Source organism: Miscanthus floridulus, chromosome 7, assembly GCF_019320115.1.
Source record: "Miscanthus floridulus cultivar M001 chromosome 7, ASM1932011v1, whole genome shotgun sequence".
In the NCBI taxonomy this organism is placed as follows: domain Eukaryota; kingdom Viridiplantae; phylum Streptophyta; class Magnoliopsida; order Poales; family Poaceae; genus Miscanthus; species Miscanthus floridulus.
This window is the reverse complement of record NC_089586.1, coordinates 81,372,366-81,383,262: the sequence shown is the minus strand read 5'-3', so window position 1 is coordinate 81,383,262 and position 10,897 is coordinate 81,372,366. Positions and strand designations below refer to the sequence as shown.

Here is a 10,897-nt window from a genome sequence, read left to right as displayed (position 1 = left end):
GTTGCCTTCCGTGTTCCACTTCGCTTGCAGGTTGCGGTTCCTCTTCTTCCGTCGCTCTCGCTCTCGGACTACAGTTCAGCGAAGCAGCTAGGCAATCGTCAGTTCGTCACTGCAATCTGCAAATGGCGGAGGCGGAGGCGACGGCGGGGCGACTGAGGCTGTACTCGTACTGGCGCAGCTCATGCTCCCACCGCGCCCGCATCGCTCTCAATCTCAAAGGTGCGTGCTGCTCGCTGCTCGGCCACCGCTTAATCGGACTCGGCCCATCGTCTATTGGACGGATTGAGGGCATTCGGTTGGGTTGATTCGATGTGCGTGCTGTTTCTTTCTGCAGGTGTGGATTACGAGTACAAGGCGGTGAACCTTGTCAAGGGCGAGCAGTCTGATCCAGGTGTGTCGGTACTACTACTTACTTGTGCTACCTACCTTATGCTACAATTGCTTGAACACCGAGTATTAGGTACCTGAACTAGCCCCTGCGATTGCAAATGTCATTTTGCGCGCCTTCACTTATGAGTGTGGTTCGGCTGTGTTAATTAAATTGTTCTAGACGATTTTGTAGAACATACCTGGTTGCAATAAGGCTATGCTGGGAGTCTTGGTTGGAAAGTCGCTAATGGGTTGATCTTTATGAGAAGCAGAATTCGTCAAGCTTAATCCTATGAAGTTCGTCCCTGCGTTGGTTCATGGTGATTCTGTGATCGGTGACTCTTACGCGATAGCATTGGCAAGTATCGAGATTTTGCGTTTATTGTCTCACTATTGGCTATCACTTGATTCACCTGTTCCTTTGTGGCTATGCAGTATTTGGAGGACAAGTACCCAGAGCCTCCTCTTATACCTCACGACCTTCAAAAGAAGTCTTTGAATCATCAGGTAATGATAGGTTCTGCAACCCCTTTTTTTTTCATGATTGCGACCACATATTGTTGAAGGTGACATGACTGCTCAAACTAGCTGGTGGAAATTCAGGACAGAACATTGTTAATGTGAGGATAAAATAATAATTTGGCATGCAGACAAACATAATGAAGTGGCATGTTATATAGTGGGCGTACCCAGTGCAGAGATGATAGGGCTAGGATCCCTACCGGAGCCGCTACGCAGGTTGTACGGATGCGAGACGGCTGGACGTGGGCGAGGACGGCGCGAGGGCGCCGTGGCTGCAACTGCTGCGCGCGAAAGAGAAGAGGCGGCTAGGGTTTCACCCGGCTAGGGTTTCTCCCGGCTCCCTGAGGAAGCCGGAAACAATAATATGTTTCTGCTTAATTTCCCAAATAGAGTCTTACAAATATTTATATGTCTCTCTAATAGCGATAATTATAAAATAACCCTCTAGAAATACTATAATTGCGACAATTATATGGGCCATAGCCCCTTGATGGCCGGCTCCCCTCCTAGCCACTAGCGGGGCTGCGACGCCTGTAGGGGATGCCGGTCATAACATCTCTCCCCGCCTGCAGAAACAGCTCGTCCTCGAGCTGGAAATCGGGGTGCTCGGGCGCGGAACTCCTCGAGTGACTCCCACGTTGCATCATCTTCTGGCAGACCGCGCCACTTGATCAAAATCTTCCAAACACCTCGGCGTGGCTGAGCGCGCAGGGCGCGTTCCGGGCCTGGCAGGACCCGGCCATCCAAAGCCGGTGGCAGGACGCCGGCGGCAGTGGGGGGATCGCCGCGGTGCTGCTTCAGGAGGCCCACATGGAAAACATCGTGGATGCGGGCGCCATCGGGCAGCTGGAAGCGGTAGGCGACGCGACCGATGCGCTCAAGCACGTGAAACGGTCCCGCCCAGCGTGGCCCCAACTTGCGCTTGGAACGAGGGTCGAGGGACTGCTGCGTGGTGCGGTGAAGGAGACGCAGCTAGACCCACGACCCCACCTCGAACTCCACATCCCTGTGGTTGGCGTTGCTAGTAGCGTTTGGAGAGCTGCTGGGCTTCAAGGAGCCGCTGACGGACCTCAGCGAGCATCTCGTCGCGGCTGCGGAGTAGGGCGTCGGCGGCCTCGGTACGAGCCGTCCCCGGCTTGTACGGCAGGATGGGCGGCGGGGGTCGGCCGTAGACGACCTCGAAAGGCGTGGCGCGGATGGCGGTATGGAAAGAAGTATTGTAGCAATACTCCGCCCAAGACAGCCAATCCACCCATGCACGAGGCCGGTCACCTGTAACACAGCGCAAATACATGGCAATCACCTTGTTGACCACCTCCGACTGGCCGTCCGTCTGGGGGTGGAAGGCGGTGCTCATGCGGAGCTTGACGCCCGCCATCTGGAAAAGGTCCCGCCACACGTGGCCGGTGAACACGGGGTCCCGGTCGCTGACGATGGAGAGTGGAAACCCGTGGAGCCGTACAATGCCGTCGAAGAAGGCACGGGCGACCGACGCGGCCGTGTAGGGGTGCCCGAGCGCGATGAAGTGCGCGTACTTAGAGAAACGGTCGACGACGGTGAGTATAACCGACTTGCCGGCGACTTTGGGCAGCCCCTCGATGAAGTCGATCGAGATGTCCGCCCAAACTTGGGAGGGCACGTCGAGGGGCTGCAGCAGTCCCGCTGGCTGCAACGCCTCCGTCTTGTTGCGCTGGCACGTGGTGCAGGAACGCACCAAGTCTCGCACCAGTGCCCTGTCCCGCGGAATGTAGAACTCGGCACGGAGGCGGTGCAGCGTCTTCTGGGTCCCCTCATGGCCGGCGGCATGGGCCAGGAGGAGGACCTGGTGGCGGAGGTCCCCGTGATCCGGCACGAAGATGCGAGACCCGTGGAGGAGGAGGCCGCTGTCCAGGCGCCACGGCTCCGCGAGCTCCCCGGCCTGGAGCTGCTGCAGCAGCCGCTGGCCATCCGGCGCCGTGGCCGTAGCGCGCCTGATGGCGTCGAGGAGGGCAAAAGAGGGCCCGGACACAGCCACCGCTGCCCCGAGCGCGTCCGGCGAAGGTACAGGCGCCACCGCCTCACTGTCGCGGCGTGACAGAGCGTCCGCCACGGTGTTGAGGCGGCCCGGGCGGTATTCCACCGTGAAGTCGAAGCCGAAAAGTTTGCTGATCCATTGGTGCTGTGGGACGGTAGACAAACGCTGATCAAGCAAAAATTTGAGACTGTAATGGTCAGTGCGAACCAGGAAGGGGCGCCCCCACAAATACGGACGCCAGTGGCGCACAGCTTGCACCAAGCCGATGAGCTCGCGTTCGTAGGCGGCGAGCTTGAGGTGGCGAGCTGCAAATGGCCTGCTGAAGTAGGCGAGGGGTCCCGCGCCCTGGTGGAGGACGGCGCCGAACCCCGCGCCCGATGCATCGCAGTCGACCACGAAAGTCGCGTCGAAATCCGGCATCTGAAGCACGGGCCCCGTCGTCAAGGCGCGCTTGAGCGCCTCGAAAGCCGTCGTCGCGTCGTCGTCCCACACGAACGCGTCTCGCCGCAAGAGACGCGTGAGCGGGGCCGCGATGATGCCGAAGTCGCGGATGAACTTCCTGTAGTATCCCGCCAAGCCCAAGAAGCCGCGAAGGCCCCGGCCCGAGCGAGGTAGAGGCCACGCCGCCACCGCGGCGACCTTGTCGGCGTCCATGGCGACACCGCCCTCGGCGATGACATGGCCAAGATAGGCCACGGATGGCGCCCCAAACGAGCACTTGGAGCGCTTCAAGTGGAGATGGTGCGTCCCGCAGGGCGCTGAGGACGATGTTGATGTGCTGCAGATGCTCGGCCCACGACGAGCTGTAGATGAGGATATCATCGAAGAAGACGAGCACAAACCTCCGGAGGTAGTCGCGAAGCACATCGTTCATCAGGGCCTGGAAGGTGGCCGGGGCATTAGAAAGCCCGAAAGGCATCACCAGAAACTCGAAGTGGCCGTGGTGAGTGCGGAACGCCGTCTTGGCGATGTCGTTGGGGTGCATCCGGACCTGATGATACCCAGAGCGTAGGTCCAGCTTTGTGAAAAAGCGAGCTCCATGGAGCTCATCGAGGAGCTCATCGACCACCGGAATCGGGAACTTGTCCTTGGACGTCTTGGCGTTGAGGGCGCGGTAGTCAATGCAGAAGCGCCACGACTGGTCCGCCTTGCGCACCAGCAAGACGGGCGCCGAGAAAGGCGAAGTGCTCGGCCTGATGATCCCTTGGGTGAGCATGGCCGCGCACTGCCGCTCCAGCTCGTCCTTCTGTAGCTGGGGGTAGCGGTAAGGGCGCACCGCCACCGGCGTGGTGCCCGGCAGCAAGTGGATGCGGTGGTCGTACGATCGCGCCGGCGGAAGGCCCGTGGGTTCGAGTGAAGACGACGGCGTGCTGCTGGAGTAGGACGTCCAGCAGCGGCTGCCGTGGGTCGGAGGCAGCCGCGGGCAGCAGCTGTGCCGAGGGGGCTGGAGAGGGTGCAGCCGCCCCGGCCACCCCCTGCCAGGTGACGCGGCGGCCGTCGCGCCAAAACGACAGGGTGAGGGCCTCGCAGTCCCATAGTATGGGGCCCAAGGTGCGGATGAAGTCGAAGCCGATGATGAAGTCAAATCCGCCCAAGTTGAGGCCGACACACGTGATGGCGAAGTCCTCGTCGTAGATGCGAATGGGCATGTTGCGCGCGATGCCCTCACAAGGCATGCGGTCGCCATTGGCCACCGTGATCCGCAGACGCTCCCCACCCGCAGGAACGAGCCCCAGGCGGCGCATGGTCTCCCCCGACACGAAGTTATGGGTGGAGCCCGTGTCGAGGAGGGCCAGGAAGCGTTCGCCCTTGATGACGACGGGCAGCAGCATGGAATTGGCGGCCCGAATACCTACAATAGCCTGAAGGGAGACCACAAGGGCGTTAGCGGCAGCCATCTCCGGGGCGGCCAACTCGCTGGAAGGGGTGTCCTCGGTCGTCTCCACGGGAGCCTCAACGATGTAGTCGTCGGCCTCCAGGTAGAAGAGGCGCTTGCACACGTGCCCGCGCACGTAGGGCTCGTCACAGTTGAAGCACAGCCCCTGGCGACGGCGCTCCTGCTGTTCGGCCGGAGAGAGCCGACGAAAAGTGGGCGCCGCCGGGGTCGGTGTAGGAGCGGCGGCCGCAGGTGTAGGACCCGCGCTCGGCGTCCGCTGCTGCGGAGTCCAGGTCGACCGCTGGGGCGGCCGGGCGCCGCGAGGCTGCGGTGCAGGTGGAGGTACGCATTCCTCGAACGCCCGTGCCAAGTACATGGCGGACTGGAGGTCGGGCGGTGCGCGGAGCTGAACCTGCTTGCGGAGCTGGTCCGGCAGCCCGCCCACGTACAACTCCGCCTTTTGGCGAGCGGAGAGGTTGCGGGCATGGCACAGGACGGCATTGTAGCGCTCCGAGTAATCCTGCACGGAAGAACCAAAAGGAAGGCGGGCAAGCTTCCGCCAACCAGTGTGCCCAGAACAGGAGGCCCGAAGCGGAGCGAAGCATAACTCGCGGAAGCGCTCCCAAGGGGGCATGCCCTCGTCCTGCTCCAGGGCGTAGTACCATGTCTGGGCAGCACCCCGAAGGTGGTAGGACGCGAGCCATGTGCGCGCGGATGCTATCGTCTGCTGGCCGCGGAAGAACTGCTCGCACTGGTTCAACCAATTCAGAGGGTCTGCCGAGCCGTCGTACGTAGGAAACTCCAATTTGTAGAATTTGGGCCCCGCCTGGGCGCCCGCGAGGGCAGCACCAAGGGCCGGGTCAAGCCCCCCCTGCTGCTGGCCGCCCGAGGAAGAGGGCGCCCCGAAGAACAGCGAGCCGTCCACCCCCCCGAAGAGAGTGCCGCCGGCGGGGGGCAGGGTGGAAACCGCTGTCGCCGCGACCGTCGTGGAGGGTGATGGGGTGGGCGACGTGGCCATCGAGTAGAGCGGAGCCGACGCCGTCACGGGCGGCTGCAGCCAGTCAGGCAGCGGTGACGGCGAGGCCGGCCATTGCAACAGATGGAGCGGAACTCCGGCCCCCGTCGACGGCATGCCGTAGGGGTAGGATGTCGGTGGCGCAGTCGGGATCGGTGCCGTGGGCACCGGCGGCGGAGGCAGTGGTGGTGCGGGAAACGGCGGCGGCGGAGGCGCCTGGAGCAGGCCGGCCCACGCCTTCTGCATGGAGACCACCGCGTTGGCGATCAGATCAACCTTGGCCCCCAGCGATTCCAGCGTCAGGGGCTGGGCAGAGGCGGCGGACGCCTCCGACAACTCCGACTACGCAGCGGGCAGCGGCGAAGTGGTCACCGGGATGGAGGAACTCGGAGGAGCAGTCGTCATCGAACCAGGCAATGCTGATACCAGGTTGATAGGGCTAGGATCCCTACCGGAGCCGCTACGCAGGTTGTACGGATGCGAGACGGCTGGACGTGGGCGAGGACGGCGCGAGGGCGCCGTGGCTGCAACTGCTGCGCGCGAAAGAGAAGAGGCGGCTAGGGTTTCACCGCTAGGGTTCTCCGGCTCCCTGAGGAAGCCGGAAACAATAATATGTTTCTGCTTAATTTCCCAAATAGAGTCTTACAAATATTTATATCTCTCTAATAGCGATAATTATAAAATAACCCTCTAGAAATACTATAATTGCGACAATTATATGGGCCATAGCCCCTTGCTGGCCGGCTCCCCTCCTAGCCACTAGCGGGGTTGCGACGCCTGTAGGGGATGCCGGTCATAACAAGAGAGCTCCCGCTCTGTGCGGGGTAGGGGGAAGGGTGTTAGTGGCAAGCCTTACCCTCGCCTGTGCAATGCGAGGAGACCGCGACTCGAACCCGGGACCTTCCGGTCACAGGCGGTAAGACTCTACCGCTTGCACCAGGCCCGCCCTTCCGGCATGTTATATAGTAATTATGCAATTTGTTTACGAGTTGCTTTTTTGGGGTGTTTCCTGCCTTTCCGAACGACTTGGCTTCTTTTATACTCCAATCCAGACTTATGGAAATACTGCACCCTTCCATAGGCAGACTAATCTTAGGAGGTGAAGCCACTAAATAAGTAGCACAACAAAGGGGACAAAAGGGGAATAATTCAGTTACTTAATTCAATTGCAGGTATGGATAAATCAGTAAACATGGTTCATATTGAGCCTACATGTGGGGTTAGTCCACATGCTAGTGATGCAATGGAGCCATGGTACAGTGTTTTTCTCTCACAACAAATCAACGGACAGTGCTTTTCAGCCTGGCTTTTCGGCGAAGCGAACAGGGCCAAGTGATATGACTGTTGGTGCTGAGTGTGCGGAAATAGAAAACATGACATTTTTAGTTCCGAATGCGTATAATATCATGAATTTTCATTATGGCCTGTGCTGCCTGCACATGTACGGAATAGGATACGGACTCAACAGACAATGTAAGCAGCTAAGGGATAAAGAGTATAAATGCTAGAGATAAAGCACTTGTAAAACAATTACAGCTGGAGTTATTGGAGTCCATGCATGCTTGTGCAACTCCTTCAGGTTTTCCACATGGCAAGGCTGTTGTCAGGCAGCACACAGGCTCCTACAGCACAGGACACAATGAAATTCAAGTACTCCCTCCGTTCCAAAAAGATTGCAATTCTGATTCGAAAGCTAGAATTGCATTCTTTTTGGGACTGAGGGAGTACATGGTATTATATGCATTCAAAACTAATTGTGTTCCTGTTCTTTATTCCCACAGCTCAGCATCAACAGTCATGCCACATTCAAACAGGCATTTTCATATACCACTCATTTCCTTTTGGTTAAGATTGTCCATTACCATTAGAATGGATTGCAAAGTACCATCCATTGCATGACTAGCGTGCAGCACAAACCCATATAGTTTAGCAAGGTGCGAAGGTCTAACCAGAGTCTGGAATAGCAAAGTGGTGTATGTTTTTTTTTCTTGACCACCAATTCATCATGCTTAACATGAACTTTTCTATCTTTCTATGGCAGATTGCAGGCATTGTAGCCTCTGGTATTCAACCTTTCCATAACCGCACAGTGTGTTGGTAAGTATACTGTACCTTATTTCTTGCCATATGTGATTATTCGTGTAGAAATAGATTGATCTGCGCACCTTAGTCGAGTTTTATAGTGAAATAGGATTCCCAGTTCCCCGCCTGCATTGTGCAATTATACAATTTCTTTGCTGCAGATTGATTCCGTGTTGAGACAACTTGTTTGTAAAATATACTGTACAGCTTGTTTAAAGAATAAAAGCTACTTTTTTAAAGAAAAAAGGACAATTCCGGCCTCTGCAGCTGCACACAGCCATTTTTTACAAAAGTTTCAGCTCAATCGCTGATGAGTAAAATAGGGGAAAGAGCACACTCAATGACTCAAATAGAAGAAAATCAAATGTAATGGGGACTTTATTTGATCCATTGCTTGCATATTTGCAGAGGTTAATTGACCAAAAGGTTGGTGCAGGGGAGAGTGTCTTGTGGACTCAACAACAAACCGAGAGAGGTTTCACAGGTTGTTTAACAAACATAACCGTCCTTTACTGATTGAAGTAACTACTACTTTTGCTGCATTACTTTAATCAAGCAAAATTTGCTTCAAGAAAATATTGCTTGCCTTGCAATTCTGTTGTACTATGTCATTATAGAAATATACTCATAGTTCTCTTAGTTTAAGTTACTGAATATATTGTTGCTTAACATTCTTTTTGTTTAATCCATATCGCTTTTGTGCATGTTTACTATTCTGTAACGTGCTCATTTTCCCTAATGGTTTAGCTATTGAGAACCTAATACAGCTAAAAGGCTGTGCTGGGAAGTATGCAACAGGAGATGAAGTCCAACTGGTATGTTTGCTCCCTAGATACTCCATTTGTCACCTTTTTTTTAGAATGGGTTCTTTTCCCATTGTAGTGAACTTTCCTTTGTAGCTGTTCTGGAGTGAAGTGGTATCATATTAATTCAATGGTTTAACCTAGTGTTCTTTTGGCAATCAAGTACTCACTGGTGATGTGTGTGTGAAGGAAAAAACAACAGAATTTTTTTAAAAAATGAAGAGGCGTCAGCAGTTTTGCTCTCTCAAGACAAGTAAAATTTTTATGGTTTTCTGAAAGTTTAAGATGACAGTGTTATTCCATGCTTATTCTAAAGCAGAGGTTATGTGATTATGGGCCATTAACTCAAAATGAACATAAGGATAAGTTTTTTTTAGAACCCATTATGCGTGTTTTGGTACTTTTGTACAGTTGTAGTCTCTGAAACTATAAAATTCCTAGTAGAACAGCAATGCATTATGATACATATTCCTGGTATTCATGCAGCATTAAAACGAGAATGTGTTCTTTTGTGCCAATAAACCCGGTATTTGTCAACTCGCCTTTCTGTCTGTTATACGTTTGTTTACAAATACTGGGTTTATTGCCAATAGAGCCTGCTACCAGTTGATTCAATTGTTTTTTTTTTAATTTCTTCTTCACGTGCAGGCAGATGTGTTCCTTGCACCCCAGATCTGTGGAGCCATTGAAGTCAATCAAATTGACATGGTACCGCTTTCCTCTTGCCATACAAATGTAAATCATTGTCTCCATTTTTTCAATCAAAGAACTGCTAATGAAACGTGCCTATTTTCCGCAGTCAAATTACCCCACGCTTGCTAGGCTTCACTCGGAGTACATGGCACACCCTGCATTTGTAGCAGCGCTCCCTGGCAGGCAACCAGACGCCCCTTCCTCTTCCTAGGAACTGCACGCTGTTTGGAGTTGTTCTGGTTACTTCTGTAAGAATAAGTACAGGATTTCCTCTGCGAAGTGCAAATAATTTTGCGATTTCAGAGACTATTGGCATGAAGCATCGTTCTGGGTCTGGTCGTCTTCATGTGGCTTTTGTGATTTCAGGGCATGCACTTCGTCTTAAAAAGCAAGACGACTTTTATGCTGAAATAACAATTCTCGACTGAAAAAATGGAAGAGGTGCACTGTCAGAAAATTGAGCGCCACTTGCACGAGAACGAGATCATCTAACTGCAACGTGCAGTCAGCACATCTGTGCCGTCAGCGCATGATCGGACGATGCGCTCGGAGCCTGCAGGTCCGGCTGCCACGCTCCTCTACTGTCTGGGCCTCGGCCCAAGAACAACTCCGTGGCTCTCCTTTTTGGCGCCGTCTTTTCCTTTTTGGTGTGAGTTCCGTCTCTTTTTCCCGCGAGCGAGGGCGAGGCGTCGGCGTCGGCGTCGGCGTCGGCGACCGGCTTTTCCCGCAAGCGCGAGGGTGAGGCGTCGGCGATCGGCTGCTGCTTGTGTTGTTTTGCCAGGAACATGGTCGCAGGTCTGCACTCCGTCTCTCCACGTGTGTTTAGATTGCATCAATATTCTTCTAATTTGTTTACCATCCTCTACTACATCAGCTTGTGTTGGAATTGATTAAAGAAACATCAACTTGCTTTCATCAGAAAATAGAATCAGGATATATGAGATGGAAGAAAAGAGGTGCGTAACCCATGCTTCTTTCTCCCGCATGCGGTCAGATATATTTTAGTTGCTTATTATACCACCATCAAATTAAATATTTTGTTTGTTATAGGGATGGGTTTTTCCCTAGTTCTTTACCTCAAGTTGGCATGGAATTCAGTAGTACAGATGAGGCTGGGATGTTTTGGGTTAGCTATGGTGGTCAAAAAAGGTTTTGAGGTTAGAAAAAGGTACTTAAACAAAAGAAAATCGAATAAAAGATTAGATCGTGCAGATTTGTTTGTGCGAACGAGGGTTCAGATTGGAAGATAAAAGGGATCATTTAATAAAATCGCTGGAAGCATGCTTATATATTTTCAAGAAAAAATTACGGAGAACCTATCATTCATATATGCATCGCAAATGAATCGAGAAGAACAAATAGCTAATATTTTTGGGTTGATGCTAAAATGTTTACTGACTATGCATATTTTGGTGATGTTGTCAGTTTTGATACTAGTTTTGAAACAAACAAGAAGAGTAGGCCTTTTGAAGTATTTGTTGGGTTTAATCATTTTAGAAAAATTGTGATTTTTAGTGCCGTTC

At 53.5% G+C, this 10,897-nt stretch overlaps 1 protein-coding gene across 1 annotated transcript; it reads left to right on the top strand.

Annotated features, from left to right (window-relative positions):
• Positions 1–22: 22 nt before the first annotated feature.
• LOC136467165 (glutathione S-transferase 2-like) lies at positions 23–9,694 on the top strand. The gene is made up of 9 exons (XM_066465755.1): positions 23–219; positions 335–391; positions 642–727; positions 805–876; positions 7,838–7,893; positions 8,289–8,362; positions 8,626–8,693; positions 9,330–9,389; positions 9,481–9,694. Exons 1-9 carry the CDS (start codon positions 123–125, stop codon positions 9,583–9,585), a joined length of 675 nt encoding a protein of 224 aa, XP_066321852.1. The 5' UTR covers positions 23–122; the 3' UTR covers positions 9,586–9,694.
• The last annotated feature ends 1,203 nt before the right edge of the window (positions 9,695–10,897 follow it).

Coding starts and splice junctions, on each gene's coding strand:
- LOC136467165 (XM_066465755.1), top strand. CDS start 123: ATGGCGGAGGCGGAGGCGACGGCGGGGCGACTGAGGCTGTACTCGTAC. Junction 728..804: donor ACTCTTACGCGATAGCATTG/GCAAGTATCGAG, acceptor GTGGCTATGCAG/TATTTGGAGGACAAGTACCC. Junction 8,694..9,329: donor CAGGAGATGAAGTCCAACTG/GTATGTTTGCTC, acceptor CTTCACGTGCAG/GCAGATGTGTTCCTTGCACC.